Below are 24,082 nucleotides of genomic sequence, written 5' to 3'. Positions count from 1 at the left end.
CATCAAAAATTCACAGTCCATTGACTCTACTGGTTGTTGTGGATCAGTCAATAAAAGATAGCTGGCCTGCTTTATTCTTAGACTGAGGGCAGTACCATTGTTGGAGTATCTTGTATTCATGCATTTTCCTGTAAAGAGTCTATTCTGTTGTGTCAGCCATTAAAGACTTAGCAAGGACTTTCCTAGAATAAGTCTCTGGCTTATTTTGGGTAGCAGAATTGGCTTGCTGCGCCCCATAGTTTCTTCTCTGTGCCCAAAGGTTATAAATACAGGAAAGTATCAATTTAATTTCTCCAGACTTTATTTGTTGCATCCCTATTCGTGTTTCTCAAACATTCGGGCTAAAAAAGGCAGTGCTGTGAGACAGGTCAAGCTTATCTCTGATTTACAAGCAGAACTCTCCTGGTTGACTGTAAAATGGTAACAAATTAATATCATCTAGCAACTGGATTGTGAAAGAAAAATGCTTCAGAACAAAAAGATACTCCTGGTCTCAGATGTTGTTATTATAGATCAGAGCCATAAGTTCATTTCAACTCAAAGCCTATGTAGATTTTTTTAAGCTAATTCCCATTGTGCATTGCTTATGAGAAAAGACATCTGTTTCATTTGGGAGACGTGTGCTGAAATTGTAAAATCATAATGTGTCTGTAAAAAGATGCATTCGCAACCTTTTCTTCTTGATCGTAAAAAGATAAACATATAGTACAATGTACCTGAACATGCCAGGACTGCTAGAAGTATTTTTCACTTTCACAAACCTGGAAGATGAGATGTGCAAAGTTCAGAAAGGTTTGCTTGTTTGTATTTATTCATTCTGAAACCTGTGGTAGTTAGTAGTTTTGGTATTTTCTTGCCTGCTGCTCTGCTTCATCAGCTGTATTTCATCAGATATAACCAATGTTTAGACAATAACTTCATGCTACTAAGTGCCAAGCCTATGGAGAGGTAACCATCAGCAAAAATAAGGACTGGAAATATGGCTAAGGGGGCATATACTAAGTTAATTTGTGTCAGTTTGCCTTTTTTTGTGTGGAAAGAAATTCTTAATTTTCACAAAAGACAATAGGACTAAAGGTTACTCAGAATCTTGTATAACCACATGTGATATATTTCATTACAAAAGCTCCCCAAATGTAAAGTAAGTGTGGGCTTGAATAAAATACTTTAAAAAGAGACTCTGTATCTTAAACAGAACCATAGGGTCATATACAGCATTCCTATAAGGAAGTTTATGTTCCTTGCTACTGTATTTATTAATAGTGAGGCAGTTCTTAGTGTACAGAGAAAGGTATTGCAGCCATTGTAAAGAAAAAAAAAAGAAAAAAGAAAAAAAGAAAAAAGAAGAAAAAAAAAGAAACGAAGGCAGTGTCTTCTCTCTTTTTTGTTTATAACTGGCTGTACTGACGGAGAATGCAAATGTGCACAGCTAAGAGGGACTTGGAACAATATCTCATGTGGGAGGGTTTTCCCCCACAGATCTTTTGCCTCTGCCCACGTACTCAAACAGCATAAATACTTAATGCATCTCAGATTCCAATGCATGCTCCCCACATAACACTTCTGCAGAATTTTCCTTTGATGAAATACGGTGTTTCTTCATGCTCACCTGTGTAAATACCCCAAACCCTCTAACTAAGAGGCAGCCCTATAACTCTGCAATGTATATTTCTGTGGAAAATCCAAATAGGTGTATTATATTTTTCCAAATAGTAATTGCTTGGTTTTCTGTTTCAAGGTCTGTGAAAGCATTTCATTTGGTGAAACCCAGCCCTACTGCACTTGAAAAGTACAGCAAGCACAGAAGTATAACAACTCCCTGGTACTTTTAATTGATCTGGTATTTCTACAAGGTGCCACCCTTTTCCACACCTCCTGCCTCCTCCTTAAGTGACTCAGCCTCTAAAGGAGAAACCTCTTGACTTTTCAGACAGCTGGATGGGGAACGACAGTTCAGCTCTCTGTCTGCTTTGATTGTGCCTCACTTCCAGGTATCTCCAGGTTGACTTTCCACACTGAGCCACGCTAGGACGCTAACTTCTACCATACCTAGGTAAGGGCGTTTACTTTTCTGTTTTTATATGCCGTGTATCCAAAGTCCAGTGATTTCTTAGTGTCCAACTAAGGATCCCGCTTCAAAGATCTGATTTTCAAGAAGTGTGGAGAACTTGATGATGAAAACCCAGCTCTTTAAAGTGTCTCAGTTTAGGTGTTCGGATTCCCTGGACCTATCTGAAATCTTCTTTTGGCTATACTATCTTAATTACTTCATTATTTACATTATATTTCTAATTGTATTTTATTCCAGTTCTATTTCTCTGATGACAAACTCACTGTTCAGACCACTTCTCATGAATCGCTGTTTTAATGTAATTTATGCTCTTTGGTTCATTTTATTGTTTCTTTATTCTTTCTTTGGAATTTTTATCTAAAATTAAAGAGTATTAAAATTTCATTTACTTGAATTTGCTTCAAGTATATGATTTTGGAAAAAAAAACCAACAAACCAAAACCCACAACAGTTTGCTTTCATTTTCACCTTTGCAATAGGTATAGCAAAAATACCCATTCTGCTTTGATACAATGACTTTTCTGTACCATGAACTGAACCCATGTATAAACAGGAAGGGTGCTTCATTAAAAATCTCGCAAAGCGAAAGGAAAGAGTTCATTAAAAAAAAATTAAAATTATCACCCTCCTTCTACAGTCTATTAAAAAAAGGCACCATTTAAAACTGACCATATATTTCTAATTTGAAAACACACATAAATTTGGGTTCTGACTTAGCTGCTGATTTTACATTAGTGACAGTTCCAAAGCTTAATTTCTTTCAAAACTGAATCTCCTCCGCCCACGTCCTGAAAAACCAGTTCTGAGACCTCTTTCTGCTACAAATAGATGAATGATTTCTGTCGTACCTTCACGTGTTCTCTAGTCCTACCTTGCCTGTTCTAACCTTGCCTGTTTTTCCTTTTACGCACAGACGCATGTTATTCCTATTCTCTGTGACGGTTGTTATCATTTCTGTGGCCTAAACTATATAGTAAAATACTCATTTAAACACAATGTGTTATTTCTAGAAGTTTACAAATGTATTATACAGCTATTGCTGTATAATATGTTTTTGTTGTTCTTTAATATCTGTAAAATGAATATAGTTATTTTTAAATGGATAGCGGTGACAATTTTGTAGGGAAGAAAGTACAGCACCTGTTATACACACAGATCTGCACCTGACAGTGGGCCTTTCGGGCTATTTAGGAGATCATATGTTTGGAAATGTGAAGAATGGTACAGCATTGGGTGGCCGCAGCTGTGATGGTAATTTGAAAAACAGCCGTTGTTATCTGCGATCAAGAATTAAAGCCATGTTTAGAAATACAAATTCTTATTTGAGTTGAAGCATAGGTAGCCAGGTCTGACAGCATAGTCACAGCACTTCTGATATTTGAGGGGAGAAATTATGAATGTAGAGAATACCAAAAATGGTGTTGACTTCCAAACCAACAAGATTTCACCTCACATGCTTATGGATGTCTATCTAGAAGAACAACTGTAATGATGTGTCTCCTCAGTGCCTTATTTCTAAGGCTTGGAGATCTTTATCCTGTACCAAGCCGGAATGACTGTGATCAGTTGCTTGCTCACACATCTAGGTCTTACTATATTCAAGAGAAATGATATAGAAAATAACAGTTTGCTGACCTGACATGAAATTTGTTAACTGAAGGCAAGGAAATTCTGTAGTGTGCTTTGAAACTGTGATTAAGTAGGATCAAATGTGCTTTTGTTTAAAATGTCATATTCTCCACATCCACCTCATATAAATGAAAGATAAGCCATGTAGTATAGAATTAACATTAACATTTCCAACGGAAAAAAGAAGAAACAAAAAGTAAAGCTGAAGTAAGCCTTCATTTTATTCACTCACCAATAGTTATTCTATTCAAAATTTCTCCTGGACTGCAGTGAAAGCAAGCAAATGGGTTAAAACTCAAAGGATGTGGAAAATTAATTTCCTAATCTTTTATTAGATTTCTATTGGAATAATTCTAAAATTTTGAGCTCTGGTTACTCACAAGACATTGAATGTTCAGCTTATTTCAGAGCAGAATAGTCCTTTGAGAAGATGAAATTTTGGTGGAAAGTTTCATATTTGGGATAAGGAAAGAACAAAGTATCTGTTTAGTTTCTTTTTCAAATGGCAGATATTAGATGCTTTTGAAAAGTTGAAACTTGAAGGACGGGTAGCAAAGAGTAGTCAGCAAGCTGTGGCTGTGTAGAGCCACGTATAAGAAACCTGTTTGTTCCAGATGGCATTTTACGTGGACACGCCAAACTCAGTGGCTTCTCTACAATCCAGGCTGCTTTAGCAAGGCAGCACAAGAAGTCGGAAGAGAGGAAAATTCTGAAACTTTTTTGTTTTGAAGTAGTTGTTCATTTACAATTTTTTTGTATCACCCAGTTCATTAATAATAGTAGGAAGATTGATATTTTAGGCATTCACATTCGGCAATGCTTTATATGAAAAACCAATATAAAACCAAATGTTTTGACCTTTAAGAGAAGAAGGTGTGCCTCCCTTAACATTCCCTCAACATCTACTATGTTGAATTACTTATTATACAGTGTGATGATATGCAGTACCTCTAAGCTGTGGAAAGAAACATTGTTTATTAAAAGCAAAATACGTATAATCTGAATATTTATAAACAAGGTCTTAATCACCATCATAGCTAGAAGCTAAAGAACAAAGACTTTTTTTGGTTGTAACTAGTTCAGTCTCATGTGGAAAACATGAGACTTATAGGAAATATTTGTATTATTATTCTGTATTTTTTTTAAATACAGCAATACATATATGTGAAACCTAATTATGTAGGAAGCTGCAGCCAAGAACAGAAGAAGGAAGGCAAGAGGGCTCTGTGTTGGAAGACTGGGTGTGTTCAGACCAGCTGAAAACTAGACGGTCTAGCTTTCAGAATTTAAGGCAGGCCTGAGGTCTTCTGCTGATCAGTCACTGCAGGATGTGGAAAGGAGATGTAGAAGTGTGAATACGGCTATTTATGATAAAAACAGAACTGGAGACCTGTGCTGCTTTCTGAATTACTTGCTACCAGTTGGAGGGACATTTGACATTCCCTGAAGTCATGTCTGAAGTTTTTTCTGTATTTCTTTGGGATTGTATTTGGATTTCCCAAAAAATGGGGGAGGGTCTGAATCCAGGATTGGCATGTCTTAAAACTTTTTGGTAACTGCTCATTGGACTGGCTGGGGCAGTTTTAATTTTCTTTTAAAGTTTCCTGACGCTGTTTTTAAATTCAAATTACACTGGAGCTGCATTCCTGTTTGTTTTTGTTTTGCATTCCAGCTGAGTTGTTTTGCTTTGGTGGTTGAGATGTCATTAAGAATGCCTGAACATAATTTACTGCTATACTATAGAAGTCTTTAAATTTTTTTCCTACAATTTTATTTACAAAGTTAAAACCTTTTTTTTTTTCCTCTCCCCTGAACTATGGGCTGAACATAAACAGTTCACTGACCTATGTGTACAATGTGATGGTTCCAGATCTTTATGAGCTGAAGCTTTTAAACTAATGGGATCTTCACAGTCTCCTGTCCGTTCCCCTTTCCACATACACAGATACACAGATACACACACTTAGTTCACAATAGTGAAGACCAAGAAAAAATGCTTCGATGAGTTGTATTCTGCCTCTTTACACAAGATTCTTTTCATTTCTAAGATTTTGAAATTTAAATCCTACTATGATAATTATTGATTGTCTGTGCTAGAGATTAAAGTAGGATTTTTATTTTTTTATTTGCATCTTAAATTTTAATGGATTAATCTTTGATATACAGCTTAAAAGTTCTGAAGCAAGAAGTAAACCTTGAGGACAATGTGGCAGTATTCTGTAAGACTAAAATGCCTGGGTTTAAAATTTCAGAATACCTGGCACATTTTCAGTGCTGACTGTAAAAGGGAGTGTGCCTGTTCCTTGTATTCATTTATGCATACTACTTATGCAGACTTGGAGACTAGGTAGTAAGTTTATTCTGGATGCTGTACGCATATGCAACCATAATATTGTTTTGCCCTAAAAACATTAAAAAATGAATGTAGGACCAGAGACAAAACACCATTTCAATTAAATGATGGAGGATGAAAGAAACACACTTGCTCTGAACTGGTTTTGGTTCTTTGCTGGAATTTCTTTTGTCATGCATGGATACAAGCGGGAGTTGCAAACCTGCTTTCCAGTTGCTTTTCAGGGTCTCAGTGTCACTAATGCATTTGTAGTTATTCTGTAGATCGTAAAGACAAGCCTCAAAATGTATGGATTTTTTACTTTGGAGATAATTTATATTTCAGAACAAATGTCTGAGGCTTTTTTTTTTAGATTGTTAAACAAAGATGTATGATACTTTCCTGCCAGTTCTATGAGAAATTTCAGTTGCCATTATGAACCTATGGAAGGAAGGCTATAGTATAGCATGAAGTTAGAAGTTAGCAGTTTCCTGTTATTTTTAATGAGAAATCTTTAAATTGCAAAATGTGTATTTTAACAAGATATTCTAAGCCTTAGAATGAACACATTTGGTTTAATTTCCACAAAAGAAGCCTCCATTTTCAAACTTTTATGATTCACTTCCTTTAGAAAATGGCTTTAAAAATCTTTATTAGAAAATAAATCCAAGTTCCTTCTGTATAAAACTACAGCTTTTTCTCCAGATGAAGGAGTGCCAGCACTCATTGCTTGTGAAATACACTGAAATGCCAAGCTTCCTATTATCCTGGGACTGACTGAAATAAAGACCAGTATCAGATGTCCAGCTGTTGCTAAGCTGAAAACGTACATAAATAAATCAGACTCCTCTCTATCATCTTGTGACAGTTCAGGAAAATTTATAGCAAGATTGGTTATTATCTAAAACTGGTTGCTTGATAACCTAACTGAACAGTTTCTAGGAATTCAGTGCATATCTACTTAAAACCTTATACTAGTAATTTTTAAAGATATTTTATAACCTATTGCAAAATAAGGCTCACCATAGCCCTGAGCATATTTTTATTGGGTGGGAGCAAGATCCAGCAATCACGTGCTTTCTACACACACTGTGCCAATGCACAGTTGATACCAACAACTAAGGTTAAAAGAAAGGAGTTCAATCAACATGCCAGAATTTTAAACTCATATAAACATCTGGAATTTCACAACTGGGTAAGATATATACAGACTTTTGGACTCCAATATTATTTTTGTATTTATATCTGTAATTTCTAAAAAGGTCTGTATTTGTTTACATTCAGATTTTAGTTTCCTGCTTTCTTTTCTTGGTAATCATAAGCTCTTTTAGCAATTGGCTGGCAGTAAAAACACAGAAAACAAAAATCTGCTCTAAGCGCAATTCATTGTGGCATCCGCTAGTTTTAAATGCTTCGTTGTCAGCATTACTTTTAGTATTTTTGCTAAGCTTTTGCCAAAATTCAACATCTTCTTCACCTTCCATTGGTAAAGAAACAGCCACAGGCTCTGGTCTCTCAATCCACTCTATCTTAGGTGAGTGACCAATACATTCTATGTATGAAAAAAACCAGGACAACTATGTCACCAAATAACAGGGAATGTTTTTGATTTTTAACGACTGCTGCTGTCACAAAACCTGTTTTCTGGTGCTTCTACAAACTTTAGCAGCCCGACCAGTGGAGCTGGTTGGGAGCTTTCCAGCTTAACATTGTTTTCTTGGAAAATGCTGCTTTTCAAAAAGGAATCCTTCTGCTGAAGAGGGCCAATTTTGTCCACAGTCTTAAGTCAATGTTAGGATTGCTTTTTTTTTTTTTTAATAAGGAAGATTTTTTTGTTATTAAAATATCATTATGTTCTGCTTGATGATTTCTCTAGGAAAGCTGATATTCAAAATCCAGTTTCAAAGCATAACATGAACTCTTTTGAGAGGCTCAACTCCCAAATAAATTTTTTTTTTTGTTTAAAATCAGCAGTCTGGTCTGTTCATTTTTTAACCTTACTTGAGATAAGGGAAGAAGTCAGTGACTGGAAAACAGCTGCAGGGCAGAAGAACTACCTCAGTCCTAGACCCCTGCGCTAGCCGCAGGCCACTGGAGCTGGGAGACCTGTCAGCGGGGCTGGGTGAGCCCACGTGCGCCCGAGGCACAGCTCTGAGCCACAGGCTGATATCATCTTCCCATTAAGCTAATCACCTCACCCCATTCTTCATTATTCTATCTTCTCCTCTGAAGGCTCTCACCACCCGACGTTCTCAGGGAAGGAGAGGCGGTGTGACAGGCAGAGGCACAGGGCAGGAATATACGTGGGCATCACCAGGGAGAGAAAAACCACTGCTGCGCCCGAGCTTCAGTTCCAAGAGGGCTGCAGCTAGTGCTAAGTCATTCCACCCTATCAGAATAAACTTGTGTGAGGAGGTGATCAAAGTGGCAAATGAACTAAAACTGTCTTTGGGGCTCATTCCTAATCTCACCGCCAACTCTTTTTTTTTTTTTTTTTATGTTTTCTTTTAGATTCCCACAGAAGGACACCCCATTGAAGAAAATGTCAGCTTTCAGCATACGAAAACAGTCTCCTAATCAAAGCGGTAATACTGAGTGTCCTTCATTTTCTGCTCTCAGGGCACTTGGAGGTTAAGGCACGGCCTCCCTCCTTTCCAAGCATTGCCATGCCCACCATGCAGCTCCCTCACAGGGTACACCGCCACTCTTTGGCAGTGACAGGCTGGTTTTTGGATTCACAGTAGGACCTGCTTTAGCCGCAAAGCTAGTGGTGTTTCACATAAGCTTTCGCTGGCAGAGCTTCAGGCCGAAACACAGCACGAAGCAGCGCAGTGCAGTGGAGCCGTGGAGCTGGGCAACGTGTTGCAAGATGGCGCTTCCCTCTGCTGAGGGTGAAACCTGGGTGAAACCCTGCAGGAGCATGGCTGCTGCTGGGATGGCAGTGGGCAGACAGGGCATCCATAGCCCTCAGCACTGTCTGTCTGACTTGCTCAGGGGGAACAAGCAGAAACTGAGGAAAATTAGAATGGAGGGGGCAGAGAGAAAAGCTATTTAATCATTGTCCGATGAAATTGTTTGTTCCTCTGGAGGGACAAAACTTGAGGAGGGCTGGAATTGCTTTCTCTGCAGAGAAATGACCTGAGGCAAACTGGAAACATGATGAAATTTTCCATTTCTCTCAAACCTGCAAAATACTTCTAAACAATGAAAGGTTTTGAGGCGCATGAGGACCTGGTTTAGTTGGGATGTGCCAGGCCTAAGTACACCAAAATGGATGCAGCCACAGTGGGGAGCAGCTTGGCTCTACTGTGTTAAGGACATAAAGTTTTTATTGCCAAAATAAGAAGGGGATAAGCTCCATCTGCCTTTGCTCATATGGCCTGAACTGTTGTATCAGATCTATATTTAATTTTTTAATTGAAACTTGCGAAGCGGTCCACTAGAGCAGAAATGAGTACCCTTCAGCAAACCCAAGGCCTCATGCATTAGCATGTTTCTTGTGATGTTTCTTGAAAAGAAAACACAATATATATTTCTTGGCTACTACATTTATAGGAGATTTCCCATAACCCTTTTTTTGCAATAGGCAATTAAGCAAGCCATGATTTCTGTGAAATGTAAGTGATTTTTGGGTAGGTGATAAGAGTTTTCCTAAAATGCTATTGGAAAAAAGCCAATATTGCATATGCAAGGTTAATTTTAATAGTTGTATATATAGTGAGTACTTGAATATATAGAAATGCTTATGTTATGTTTGTGTCATTGAAGAGTTTTTCTCCAAGATTCAGAGAAGGTTATGGCTTCTGAGGCTAGAGCACAGATTAAAATGTATTGCAGACAGTTGAAAGCATCTTTGGCTAAAACTATTAGTATGAAAGGAATGCTGGAATAATTTCTATCCCTTTAGTTGCCATCAGCTATCCTTGCTGTAAAGAAGATTTATCTATCTCTGCAATGAATATACTTTCACATTTTTCCTATTTTGAAAATTAACCTTTTTTTTCAGTGCAAATGATTGTATCAAATTAAAAATATCTAAATATTTATGAGAATGGAAAGGTACAGTTTTTGCTATTAGATCTTCATTGAAATCCTTGATTATTGAACATTTTTTTTCTATCTAGATAGAACAGAATCATAGAATCATTTAGGTTGGAAAAGATCTTTAAGATGAAATCAAGTCCCACCATTAACTTAGCACTGCCAAGTCCACCACTAAACCATGTCCCTAAGCACCACAGCTACACATCTTTTAAATACTTCCAGGAAAGGTGACTAAACCACTTCCCTGGGCAGCCTGTTCCAGTACTTGACAGCCCTTTTAGTGAAGAAATTTTCACTAATCTCCAATCCAAACCTCCCCTGGCACGCCTTGAGGCCATTTCCTTTTGTCCTATCACTTGTTACTTGGGAGAAGAGACCTACACCCACCTGGCTGCAACCTCCTTTCAGGTAGTTGTAGAGAGTGATAAGGTCTCCCCTCAGCCTCCTTTTCTCCAGGATAAACAACCCCAGTTCCCTCAGCCACTGGTCCTCCTAAGACTTGTGCTCTAGACCCTTCACCAGCTTCATTGCTCTTCTTTGGACACGTTCCAGCACCTCAGTGTCTTTCATGTAATGAGGGGCCCAAAACTGAACACAGTACTCGAGGTGGGGCCTCACCAGTGCTGAGTACAGGGGCACAATTGCTTCCCTACTCCTGCTGGCCACACTATTCCTGAATCAAGCCAAGACGTTGTTGGCCGCCTTGGCCACATGGGCACACTACTAGCTCATATTCAGCTGGCTGTTGACTAACACCCCCAGGTCCTTTTCTGCCAGGCAGCTTTCCAGCCACTCTGCCCCAAGCCTGTAGCAGCATTGCATGGGGTTGTTATGACCCAGGTGCAGGACCCAGCACTGAGCCTTGTTGAACCTCATACAGCTGGCCTTGGCCCATCCATCCAGCCTGTCCAGAGCCCTCTGTAGAGCCTTCCTACCCTTGAGCAGATCAACACTCCCACCCAACTTGGTGTCATCTGCAAACTTACTGAGAGTGTACTCAATCCCCTCATCCAGATCATTGATAAAGATATTAAAGACAACTGATGCCAATAGTGAGCCCTAGGGAACACCGCTTGTGACTGGCCACCAACTGGATTTCACTCCATTCACCACAACTCTTTGGGCCAGGCCATCCAGCCAGGTTTTTAGCCAGCAAAGAGTATGCCCATCATGGCCCATCCAAGCCATGAGCAGACAGTTTCTCCAGGAGAATGCTGTGGGAAAGAGTGTCAAAGGCTTTCCCGAAGTCCAGGCAGACCACATGCACACCCTTTCCCTTGTCCACTAAGCAGGTTACCTTGTTCTAGAAGGAGATCAGGTTAGTCAAGCAGGACCTGCCTTTCATAAACCCATGCTGACTGGCCCTGATCACCTGGTTGATCCGTACATGCCACATGGTGGAACTCAGGATGATCTGCTCCATCACCTTCCCTGACACTGAGGTTAGACTGACAGGCCTGTAGTTCCCCGGATCCTCCTTCTGGCCCTTCTTGTAGATGAGTGTCATCCAATAGATATGTTCATCCAAATCCCCATTACATCCCAGTCATTGCTAGTATTATCATTATATCCAAATAAGTAAATATTTAGAGCAAATGCACTTAATATAGTCTTGTTTGCTGATTACAACTATCTCTATTCTTGACAGCGACTATGAGACAATGCTGTTGTTTAAACTGATGGAGGTCCTTCCTCTTTTTCGTTTGCAAGAAGTGTTTATTTTAATAGATATTTTAATGAACCACTGGAGCTATGCAGATGAGACTTGGATGTCTTCATTTTCTGAAGTCTTTAAAGTCAGATTTTCATAAATATTTTTCAGAGAAAAACTAGTTCAATTGGCAGTGAACAGGCTGATGCGGAGATCATGCAGTGAGGTTAGATAACTTTATGTGCCTGTTCATTCTTTAGTGGTCTCAAAGGGCTGCATCTATACTGCTCAAAAAGAGAAAGCCAAACCTTGGCATCGGAGACAAGAGACAGCAACACACATCCGTACTATCACAGCCATGCCTCTTAAATGTTTGTCACTTCTCTAGCAGCTCAGTCTTGGAGAGAGCAAGTCCTACACGGAACCAGAGATCATTTGCAACTAGGCAAATATGGATGATGAGTCCAATCCTTTAATTCCTTCACTGGCATTTTATTTGGCAGTATGGACATATATACAGTGAATTGCAACAGATAAGAGCAGACACGGTTTGGGTTACAGTCAGATATACATTTTAGACTGAATTTTATCTTTGTACTGCAGTGTTTTTCTTTCATGAGAAAAATGTATTTTAAAAAATCAGTCTTGGCCATTGTCACTTAAAATAAAAGTTTTGGGGCTTTATTATGATTTGGTCTTTCATTCACTGTAGCTATTTGTCTTTTTTCATGTTATCACTGAAATTCTTGGATTAAACCCAAGAGCTATATTTTCTTATAAATCACAGCAGAATGCCAAAACACAGCTCTGACAAATGACATAATACTCACTGCATGTTATTTTCTGTGAAGTGGGGTCTTTCTATATGCAATATTTATGGTCAAATGTCCTTACTGAACACCAGATAATAATGTCTCCTGAAATCTGGTGGTGTTGAACTCCTTTTGTGTGGATGGTCAGAGAGTGAGGAATTCATGGAGAAAATCATGAAGGTCTCTAAAGAAAAACCTAAGAAACTCAGTATTTTTCATCAGTCAGTTTGTTGATTAATTGGATGCTGTTGACAAAGGTTTTGCGTATTTAATTTTTCACCTTCTCTTGTCTGGGAAAGCTTGGGGCAAGTATGAAAATCATAAAATGGAGTTTCTATTTGAGCTCTAGTCTTCCATTTTAAAGGGGAATGTTAAAATGGCACAATATTCCCTTTCACCTCAAACAGACTGATGATATGAAACTTAGGTCGGAAAAAAACCCCCTGAGAATACTGGACAATACTCATTGAATATTTTTGCTTGCTTCTGGGCCAAACCTGTCATAAAGGGAAACCAAAGAGGATAAACATCACCATGTCTCTCATGAAAGTAGACTGAGAAAGTTGGGGTTTTCTACAACCTGGAGAAGAGAAGACTCTGGGGAGACCTTATAGCAGCCTTCCAGTACCTGAAGGGGCCTACAGGAAAGATGGTGAGGGGCTATTTACAAGACCATGTAGTGACAGGACAAGGGGTAATGGGTTTAAGCTGAAGGAGGGTCGATTTAGATTAGATATTAGAAAGAAATTCTTCACTGTGAGGGTGGTGAGGCACTGGAACAGGTTGCCTAGAAAGGTTGTGGATGCCCCCTCCCTGGAAGTGTTTAAGACCAGGTTGGATGAGGCTTTGGGCAACGTGGTCTAGTGGAGGGTGTCCCTGCCTATGGCAGGGGGGTTGGAACTAGACAATCTTTGAGGTCCCTTCTAACCCAAGCCATTCTATGATTCTATGATTCTATGATTCTAATACAGTAAGGAATATATAGACTCACAAATCAAGTGAACATCGTATTGTTAGTTACTACATATCAACATTATTAGGCAAAGATACTTTAGGTCATTTTCATAAGTAAATAAGGCCTCCATATTCATATAGTGTGTGATTGTGCATGTCTGTCTGTCCCTCCCAATAACCTTTGAAACCATATACCAATTTTAGTTAAATCTGATGTAAAGATATACACCGTAAAGGTATTGCTGTTATTAAAAGTTCAGTAAAGCTAGGTAGCTGGTTAGAATACAGACCATGTTCATTCAGCCACTGAGGATAACACTTCAGGCAGAGTCTGACTCTTTTGAGAAGCCTGAAAATCCACACATGTTGGGCTGAATGTAGGTGGATGACCATGTGATCATCTCAAGATTATTTTTCGTTTGAAATTTCCATCCTAACACACATCTGCAAATAAAAAACCCACAGACAACACCTCAGGAAATTGGATTCATTAGTTTGACTTTCCTGGAATTACTGTTGTATGTATATTTCATAATCCTTTTATCAGATCTGTGATACCCATTTACATTAAAAAGATATCAAGCTGTTTCATAATAAGGTTGATGCTGAATTTAGTTTGGTAAACTGGGCTTCTGCAGTGCCTTCCAGGTTGAAGGGATCAAGCCACAAACTTTTCAAGGAAATGATCTGCGCAGGAGTGATAGCTGAAGATTCAATCTGAGATAAACTTTCACTTTTCAGCTTTTCACTGTTTCAGCTTTTCTAATAGTACTTTAAGTTTCCAAAGTTATCCCATACGTTCATTTTCAAGACATGCTTCTCTACATTTGCAGATAATAAGAGCCCCTCTGTTGCAATTAAAAGCAGACAACAGGCTACTCATGATATTAATAAACGACGGACCCTTTTGCAAGATAACAGCTGGATAAAGAAGAGGTCTGAAGAGGAAAGGTAAGAAAGATATGAAATACATTTCTTCTTTATTTAGTGCAGTATGCTACGTACATTTTCTTGGAGTGACTACTTTTTCATGAATGGGATCAATCAATGTTCCATAAATTTCATCAAATAACTATTGTTTGCTTATCTTGATGAGGTATTGACTGCCTTTTGGAAGTATTAGTGTGCTGAACTTTTTTACTGACTATATTTTTCAATGGGACTTTTGAGTGCTGAGCATTTAATGAGATGTCAGGTTTCTGCTCTACGATAAAAATCCCACATTTCACAAATTTAGATTGCAGGAGTACAATCTGACTTTTTCTTTTTATGAACATGAAGATTATAAATCTTGGGAAGTCCTTTTAAGGAGCTTAAGTCAGAATCAGTTGAAATTTGCTGTAATGCAAACTAGGACTTGTGTTACAGTAGAAGCTTCACCTTGAGACCAAGCTCTCATTACTTGGTCCATGAACAGCACGTATGAAGAAATAATTTTTACTCCAAAATGTCTGGAATCATCTAATGCAGAGATCTGTAGCTGGCGTGGTTACAGTGGTAGTGGACAGCTGTGAAATCGGATTGAGGACAGAAATCTTTTGCCAAGAAACAATTTTCTATTTTTAATATTAAGATTTTAACTAACCATTGTCTGTCTTTTGCTTGAAGTGCTGACGAAAACTATGGAAGGGCTGTGCTCAATCAATACAAATCCCAAGATAGCCTACACAGGTACAGTAGAGTATCTGAACACCTTTCTAACGATATTTCCAAAGAATACTGAGTATCCTTTTACTTTATCCTGTTTATACTAAGAGCTTTCTTTGCTCAGTTTTAGTCTATAGATGTTTCCACTGTAAATCTGACTTTGATGTCAATGATTGTTAAGTTGATGATTACAACAGATGCAGAGTTGGTTCCATTGACATCTGAATGGTCTGAAATACTGTATGACACCTTAATTCAAGACTTATATATTGTTTTATTGGTAATGAATTGTTTAATAAAAGCAGTGACCAAAGTGGCATTTCTAACCTTTTTTATAACACTAGCACAAATGAAAAGGAAGATCAGAAAGCTGTACTTGGACGATACAGGTCTGATACTACCTTGGACAGGTAGGGCTTTTTTCTGTATGTTTTGTATTTTGTGATTCTCATGCCTGTGAGAGGTCTAAAAATGAAAGCATGAATGAAATAAATCAGTGGCATTTTTTAAAATTTTGTTATTTATTCAGGGTCTAAGTAGAGGACTTTGAATGATTTTTGCTTGAATTGTCAATGAGACAATGGAAATGTAATTTGAGAAAAGGTTCTTTTGATATCTTGCTCTTCTTTTTCTGTATCATTTTCTGTGTATTATTGTCCTCATAAATGTAAGTATCTCTGCACAGATGATATCCACTCCTCCCCAGTTTCCTGCTTTTTAAACTATAAATCCAAGTCCTATCTCCAGTAATTAAGCATAACATGGTTAAACCCCTAGTTCTTTGCAAAATCTTGCTGCGACTCCTTACCATGGTCCGTATAAGTATCAGAATCATATGCTTATCATATAGGTGCTTAATTTGAATGTCCTCTTCAGCCTTGACCTCTGTTAAGACATGACCATGCCTGTGTTTGCAGATTCTTTCTGCATCACAACTTCAAAATTCAGCCCCCATTAACATCTGGTATCCACAACATGCTGAGGCTATGAGTACCAGCACTTAAATGCACACTGTGGAAAAAGTGCACTTGTTTGGTTGGATCTTAGCACTGTGTAATTTTGTTTGATGATCCTTACTTCTGTTGTAAGAAACAATGAAAAATTGTTACGTAAAATTGACCTTCTCCTTAGGAGTCTAGAACAGAATAGGCTACAGAGCTGTGTGATATCACCCTTCCATCGATTCTTGTACAGGCTGGTGAATCCTGCTGTATTTGTTCACTCATCACAAGGAAGCCATTCTATAACTTCAATTTGCCTTCAATTGCTCTTCTCTGTATCTTTTTTATTTCCATATTCATCTTTTTCATCTAGGGGTCCACGTCTCCACGCAGGTAGTTAAGATGGGATCACACCTTGTATATATAGAGGAGTATAACAATGATGTGGTTCATTTGCTATTCTTTCCCTCCTACTTCATAATATTGAATTTGCTCTTTTGAGTGATGCTGAGAATTGAGCTTTCATTTTCATAACATTATCTATATAACTCCAAGACCTCTTTCCTGAGTGATAATAGCTGGTTCAGAGATCAATTGTTTTTCTTGGCAGGCATTACTTTACATCTAAGAAAAGTGAATGTCATCTGCCATTTTAGAAATCTGACATGTTAGCAGATGACTTCTGAAAGCCTTCCCAGTAGGCATTTGTTTTGACTACCATGAGTTAGTGTCATTGGCAAGCAACATCATTTCACTTTTCTTCTTTTCCAGATAATTTGTGAACATATGGAAAAACACAGGTCTTGTTCAGATCCCTCTTTCCATTCTGAAAGATTGTTGTTTATTACAAACCTTTGTTTTCCCCTTTTTAACCAGTTATTTATGCATGTAAGGACCGTCTCTGTTACCACATAGGAGATCAGTTTGTTTAAGAGTCCTTGAAGCAAATTTCTATAAAGCTCTTTGGAAATTCAAGTAGAATGTATCAGCTATGTCACTCTTATCCACATGCTCATTGACTTCAAAACAAATTTTAAGGCTTAATTTTCATTCATGAAAACCCTGTTTACTAATTTAGAAGGCATAGGACAATTCCAGTTTCTATAGTGTTGCTGAACAGCATTGTTCTTTTGCATTCTATCTATGTCTTTTTGCTTTATGCTGAAATATTAAGATGTCTGAATTATTTTAGGTTGTAAGCTGTCTTTGTGTTTTCATATACACAAATATCCAACATAAAGGGTTCTCAATATGCAACAGATGACAGAGAATACAAAGAAAGGATTATAGGTGTGAATATACAGTTCTGGTAACTAATGTGGATTATGTCCATAAATGGAGTGAATAATGATGGTTCCACCTTGAAATGATCACAATGAGGAAACTGCCATCAAGTTGTTTACTTTTCTTCACTCATCACCGGTCTTCTCAAAACCGTGGAATATAGCCATTCCAGGATTAGTTTTTGCACACCCATTGCCAGCAGGCACTTCTGTAGAGGATGATCATGTGTTCTGCATCTCCTCAAACTTGCAACCTAAGGCATAAAAGGGCGTGGTGATTTATTTTCTATTAGCAGCTTTTTGTAGCCTTCAGTCAAACTTGGTACTTCCTCTGTGAAGGATGTTCTCCACCAGGTACAATGCCCTTATTTTCTTATAAATTATTTCTGGCAGGCATAACCATAGTACAGAAATCTCCAAGCTTAGAACAGACCAGTCTGCAGAATAGCTGTATTGTTTAGTTGTCTGTGTGAAAAAGAAGCATTCATTTTTTTTCCTATTCAAAACTAGAAAGCAGAGTTAAAAATGGAGCATGTTCCTGGAATGCAGAAAAAAGTATAAAGGACTGCTCCTAGAAGACAGTTCTTGAGAAGCATTACTTTGGTATTGGAGATCTCTCAGAGCTGTTTACAGAATTATTGTAAGTCATGTTGTCTATATGGAAAATAATTTTTGTCTAGCTAAGGTGCTGTAAAATGGTAGTCTTCTATCCTGCAAAATGTCTTTAGGAGTTACGTGTTTTCAAGCCAGAGATTGGATCATCTGTCCACAATTTTGCTTTGTATCTTTTCTGGCCATGACTGTAACATTCTGAAGGACGAGTATTTAAAGAATCTGGGTATATCTGGATGAATGTCTTTTCAATAGCTAGTTTTCAAAATGGCAAAACAGTCATTGACATTCTAATTAAAAAAAAAAAAAAAAAATCCAAAATAAACTATTTGAGGAGTATAGGAGTAGTTTTGAGTTCTTCACTGCATATGTAAATCTGACAGTGAAAACATAACTAAAAGCGATTTTAAGTACAGCTTTTTGCTTCCTAGATAATGCCATATCCATGTTCAGAGAAGGTATTGTTTGATATGAATTTTGCCTAATCTGGTATCTACAAAATTTGAACATCAGTTTCAGTATTAAGGATCTGGGAGCGATGTTGCAGATGTCTACATGCAATTGCACCATTGGCTGCAAGCACAAGAAAATACCAAACACAGTTAAATTGTTAACAGAAATCCATAGCTTGATGGCAGTAGGTGCACACATACTTGTACTGGCATGTAGAACTACACATCATAACTCAGACAACAATTGCATTGTGCAGATGATCACAGGCAGCCTTTCCAGATGGGAGGAAAAACTTTATTTGTCTATTTTTTTCTCTCTTATTATTAGCAACTAACTAAATATTTGACAAAAGATGGGAGAGACTTAAAAATCAAATAGTGATAATGAAAATGACATTGCTATTTTTCCAAGTACTAGGTGTTACTAAATCCAGAATAGCTTCCAGGAAGAATAAATCCCAACTGCATTTATAGCAATCAGATTTGAAGAGACAGGACTGAAGTAAATGAGACACTTTCATTGTCTGCTTTATTAATAATCTAATCCTTTGGAACAGTAGAAATTACTAGAAAATGAATGGAGAGCGAACCAGAAACCACTGCTCAGTTGTGGTATGAGCTTGTTTTGTACATCTTGAGCACTGCATGCAGTATTTCACTTATGTGAAGAAACTGCAATAGAACCAGGAAAAAATACAGAGGAAGGTGAGAAAGGATTATCATAAGGATAGAATAGCTTTCATATGTGGAATGTCTAAAGAGACTAAGTTTCCTCAGCTTGGAAAAGAGTGATATAGGGAAAGTGAGTAAGGAGGGAATATTTTCTGTTTGTTGCACTATAAGAATGAGGAGATTCTGTACGAAGTGTTTAGGTAATTATTGAAAGGAAAAAGAAGAGAAAAAGAGAAAAAAGAGAGGAAGAGGAAGAGGAAGGAAGGAAGGAAGGAAGGAAGGAAGGAAGGAAGGAAGGAAGGAAGGAAGGAAGGAAGGAAGGAAGGAAGGGAAAGAAAGAGAGAAAGAGAGAAAGAGAGAAAGAGAGAAAGAGAGAAAGAGAGAAAGAGAAAGAAAGAAAGAGAAAGAAAGAAAGAAAGAAAGAAAGAAAGAAAGAAAGAAAGAAAGAAAGAAAGAAAGAAAGAAAGAAAGAAAGAAAGAAAGAAAGAAAGAAAGAAAGAAAGAAAGAAAGAAAGAAAGAAAGAAAGAAAGAAAGAAAGAAAGAAAGAAAGAAAGAAAGAAAGAAAGAAAGAAAGAAAAAAACCCCTTGTTTTTCCCCTGAAGACATATATTAGGATTCACCACCACAGGATATTGTGGAGGCCAGAAACTTCAGATGGCTCAGAAAAACATTAGATGGATAAATGGATCATTGATCCAAAGGTGTCTGTTGGAGACAGCATTCTGGGTGCAAATAAAGGATATTCGACCACTGCTTGTCAGAAGCTGAAAAGTTGTATAAGGAGAAGTTAACATTATACTCACCTTTCTTCTTTCACTTTTTTCAAAGCTGCTGCTACATTGGGCAGCAGTGGAGTAGGATGTCAGCTGGACCCTTTAAGTATTGTGCTGAAATTTTGAAAATACTAAATGAAACAAGAAAGAAATGCTGGTTCATTGGCTAGTTGTGAATTAGAAGAAACGCTCGTGTTTGCATCTGTAGTAATGCTAGCAAGTTTAGCGAGACCTCTAGTGATCTTTCGAGTAACTGTAACTGCCGGTCACAGTCACAAGCTGCCCATATATATGAGATAGTTATTTGCACAATTAAATTGAAGATTTGAAAAAGGCACAGAGCACTTGCTGGTGTAGATTGCGTCCCAGAGCTCCCTTGAAGGCTCTTTATTAAACACAACAGTATTCTGTGATGCTTGGCAGAAGGCAGGATACAAAATGTTTTGTACATAATATTAGATTATACTTCTAAGATTAATTATTTTGTATCTATAGCTTCAGCTTATAGATGAGAATAGATAAATGAAATTAAGTAATTGCTATATGTAAATAAGTGGCAGCTCGAAATATGTGTCAGCTGTTTTAGCCAAATATTTAAGATAACCCTCTCAATTTAGTATTTGTAATCTATTTCAATGTACATTACTTTATATTTGAGGTTTTTGGAGTTTCCCTGTTCTTATTAAAGGATATTCCATATATGGGAAGAAAGTTGAAATAAAATAAGTACTTAAGCTGTTTCAACTATGATAGCTACATGGTGCTTCCTGTGAAAATTTGGAAGCGTTTTAGGCAATGGCTGTGGAATCCATAAAAGGCTTGAAAAATCATGTGTTTTTTTTCTTAGTGTAGTAATAAATTAATAGCTTAATAAAATCAATTCAAGCACAAATAATCTAACTTCTTTGATACATGTTATTCCTGTAGGTCACTACTATGATTTATCAGGGATTTTACACCAGAGTATTTTCCAATCACATTGATCTCTAAAAGCTGTAAAGAAAATAATACTGTTGCATCTCTCAAGGGATGCTGAGGGAAATGGAAAGAGAATGGTTTATGTACTGCTTGACTGAAAAACATTGCTTTCTTTCTAGTATTCTGATCTAATTCAAAGGAGTTGTAATAAATAACTGTTAACACCAATGAGACTTGATACAGTATATCAATTCCTGTTTGAACATAGCCTTTTAAAACAGCTTTTTCCAGCCAGCTACTTAGACTCTTCAGATAATGCACTAAAATTATATTAATTCAGCTTCTGTTCTATACCTATTTTGATACTGGGAAATTTTTACTCTGTACACAGGTGACACTGGCGAATTTTTAATCTGTTTACAGGGCAAAGTGATACTCCATCTTTTAATTTTATTGAAAGTATTTTTTTTTAAATATCTAATGTGTATTATAAATAATTTCTGCGTTCTTGACAGAATTGCAGCCAGAAGTGATACTGATAAAACAAATCAGTCTCCAACTCTGAATAATAAGCAAAGCAACAGGTATGAGTTTTGGAAACTTTGTCCTCTGAGTATTATGTATTATAATTTATCATGTATCAGGTATAATTTATCATACATTATCATCTAAGTATTGTATATTATCATAACTTTTATTATGTGTACATACCAAGAATATATAGAGAAACAATTTCTAATACATATGGCCTAACAGTAGGCTTCATTTCACTACCTGACATCTGGAATGCAGACATCTATATCTAGGTTATCATAGACTCATTTTATAGCCAGTGAGGAGAAAAAGGGTCTTTTGGAGGACAACTCATCTGATGTGTCTCAGACATTTTCTCTAGAATAAGGGGAATTTTCCTTAAGAATGCCTATTTCTCAACATAGATTAAAAGAGAGACCAGCTCAGATTACACATTTACTCAACATACCAATTATTTAAGAAACACAGTATTTTAAATACAAAAAAGAATGAGTGTTCTGAAAACACTTCAATGTGGGTATGTTCTAGAACTCTACATTTCTCTGCATGAATTCTACCAAATATAACCCGTATTTCTGAGGAAAGACTACATGAAAAAACTCTAGTTGAAGTTTTCTGTGGAAAATGGCATTGAACATTGCCAATGGAAAACTTGAGTATCAAAATATAAAAGTACTCTTCTGATAGACTAACTGATTTTTTTCCTGTGGAAAGCTTTTCTTTTGTCAGAACATCAGTCTTTTATTTAAAACAGGTTGAAACCAATTTTAAATTTAAAATTAGTTAACACAAAATCTTTGACATGTTTTTAAAAAAAGTTTTTATGATTCAGATATGGCCACTTTATATATGTGATATGACTACACAACACTGAAAATTTATTTTCTAAAGAACTTACAGCTCTTACCTAATTGAAATGTTTATTTAAAAAACGAAAGTCAGAAGACCTCAATCACCATAGTTATAATTGTAAAGGGACAAATATATTGCTGTGTGCCTTCAACAGTGTCAGGAGTGTTCTATCAGTAATAAATTACACTGAATACAGTTGCTAGTGAAGACTGAGCACAGCGGTTAAAAGTCATCTTATGAAGTGTTGAGATATTGCTCTGAAAAGCAAATTAGTATCTCTGGCATTTGAAGTCAAGTGAGGTCATTCTTTTAAATTATGATTTTGCACCATTATGTTGTAAATCATGGTGATGATGACACATGGAACATCGCGTAAATTGGATTTTATGTTATTTTGTCCAGAAATGATTTTTTAATAGACCTACCATGGATTCTGAAGTGGGACTTAAGTGAGACTTAAATGGTATATACTTTTTTCCTGCCAAAGAGCAATAAAATGATTTGTAAAACTCTGTTCTTAATTTATTCTCATTACATTAAGAATTGCAGAGGACAGGACAATAACTTTTTGATAAATTTTATGAGAAAAATCACTGGCTTGGAATTTATATAGGTAGAAGTATGAGCAATACTGGCTCCTTTTACAAGTACATCAGAAAATAGAGCAGCATTGACATAATAGAACAAGAAACAAAATTTAAAGTATATAAAATTAAAGATATTAATATTTCAGTGTTTGGAGATTAAAGTGTAGGTACAGAAGTAAAGATTTTAAGAAGTCAGAAATTAGTTTGGATATCAAGTAAAGACATGTCTGTTCTCTAAGCATCAGAATCCCTTAAGGTGTCCCAAATCTTGTACCCTTTGAGGTACTTCTAAAATTTCAGGTGGCATATATAAACATAGTCATACCATTTACCATACGCAGTTGTATCATTCTGATAGTAGAAATATGATTTCTTATCATTGGTGTTTTGATTTTTTTTTTCATTTAAAATGATACATTTAGTGAAGATTAATGAATTAATTAAGTATATTTCCTTAACAGACAATCTTGGACTCCTAATGCATCATCCACAAACACTGCTGTGACTTCTCCAATCAAGAAAAAAAGGTATTCATTACGACCATTGCTTGGTTGCCAGAAGACATATATAGCACTCTATTAAACCTCACGTATCGCAATTATATAAAAAACATTACCAACTCTCTCCTCTAGCACGTGCTGACTTCTGATTCCTCAGCAAGCTTCAAGAATTCCTGTTTTACATACTTTGGCTTTTTTCATGGCAGTACTGTGTTGCAAGGTTGTCTCTGTAGAGCCAGTTTTGTGAGCCTGGTGGACATAGCACAACAGATATTAATCCTACAGCAGACCCTAACTCAGTGTATGCCTTTTCAGTCTCTAAAGCATTGCAACTCACTGTAATTGTGACCAGCTGGGATTTCTGATGCCAAACTTGACCCTGTGCTATTGCAGTACACTAAGCACACTAAGGTTTTCTGCATGATACATGGCTAGCTTTAAAAATCTGGATGTCCGATAGTATTATCTGGGCAAGAATAAAAACAGAATGTAGAACAAAGAACTACTTTTTTAATTTAAAATGTACTGCTGGTGATAGCCATGTTTTTATGCATCCTTCCCAGCCACAAATCCTGTCCATTTCTGATTTTCCCTTCCATATTTCATGCATAAAAATTGTGATGAGTAGAATTATGGAAGCAGAAATTAAAATATAATTTTCTTATTAACAGCTCTGCTTATTTGGTGGAAGTTTATGGTGTTTTCAACCCACTAGTTCTATTCAGGCTCTTTGAAGATTATAGAATGGTTTGAGTCGGAAGGGACATTAAAGATCATCTAGTTCCATCCCCTCTGCCATAGGCAGGGACACCCTCCA

The 24,082-nt window shown here is 37.0% G+C and overlaps 1 protein-coding gene and 1 long non-coding RNA gene across 3 annotated transcripts in view; one reads left to right on the top strand and one right to left on the bottom strand.

Moving 5' to 3' along the window:
* The first annotated feature begins 1,800 nt into the window (after window positions 1-1,800).
* Window positions 1,801-24,082, top strand: part of SCEL (sciellin) — a 54,056-nt gene continuing 31,774 nt past the window's right edge. Inside the window, exons 1-8 of one of the 2 annotated variants that reach the window (XM_075741633.1) lie at window positions 1,801-1,822; window positions 1,931-2,053; window positions 8,544-8,617; window positions 14,327-14,444; window positions 15,102-15,164; window positions 15,479-15,550; window positions 21,308-21,376; window positions 23,227-23,292. In XM_075741633.1, coding sequence (XP_075597748.1) covers window positions 8,575-8,617; window positions 14,327-14,444; window positions 15,102-15,164; window positions 15,479-15,550; window positions 21,308-21,376; window positions 23,227-23,292 — 431 coding nt within the window. In that variant the 5' untranslated portion in view covers window positions 1,801-1,822; window positions 1,931-2,053; window positions 8,544-8,574. Of the gene's footprint in view, window positions 1,823-1,930; window positions 2,054-7,118; window positions 7,228-8,543; window positions 8,618-14,326; window positions 14,445-15,101; window positions 15,165-15,478; window positions 15,551-21,307; window positions 21,377-23,226; window positions 23,293-24,082 lie in introns of those variants that run through there. The other variant, XM_075741635.1, reaches the window with a different exon arrangement.
* Window positions 16,270-20,025, bottom strand: LOC142600156 (uncharacterized). The gene is made up of 3 exons (XR_012833611.1): window positions 19,905-20,025; window positions 17,442-17,618; window positions 16,270-16,495 (listed from the first exon to the last, which is right to left on the bottom strand). It is a non-coding gene; the product is annotated as an uncharacterized LOC142600156 (long non-coding RNA).

This window comes from Balearica regulorum, chromosome 1 (assembly GCF_011004875.1).
Source record: "Balearica regulorum gibbericeps isolate bBalReg1 chromosome 1, bBalReg1.pri, whole genome shotgun sequence".
In the NCBI taxonomy this organism is placed as follows: Eukaryota; Metazoa; Chordata; class Aves; order Gruiformes; family Gruidae; genus Balearica; species Balearica regulorum.
Note: the sequence above shows the minus strand (reverse complement) of the source record. Positions and strands in the feature narration are given on the sequence as shown.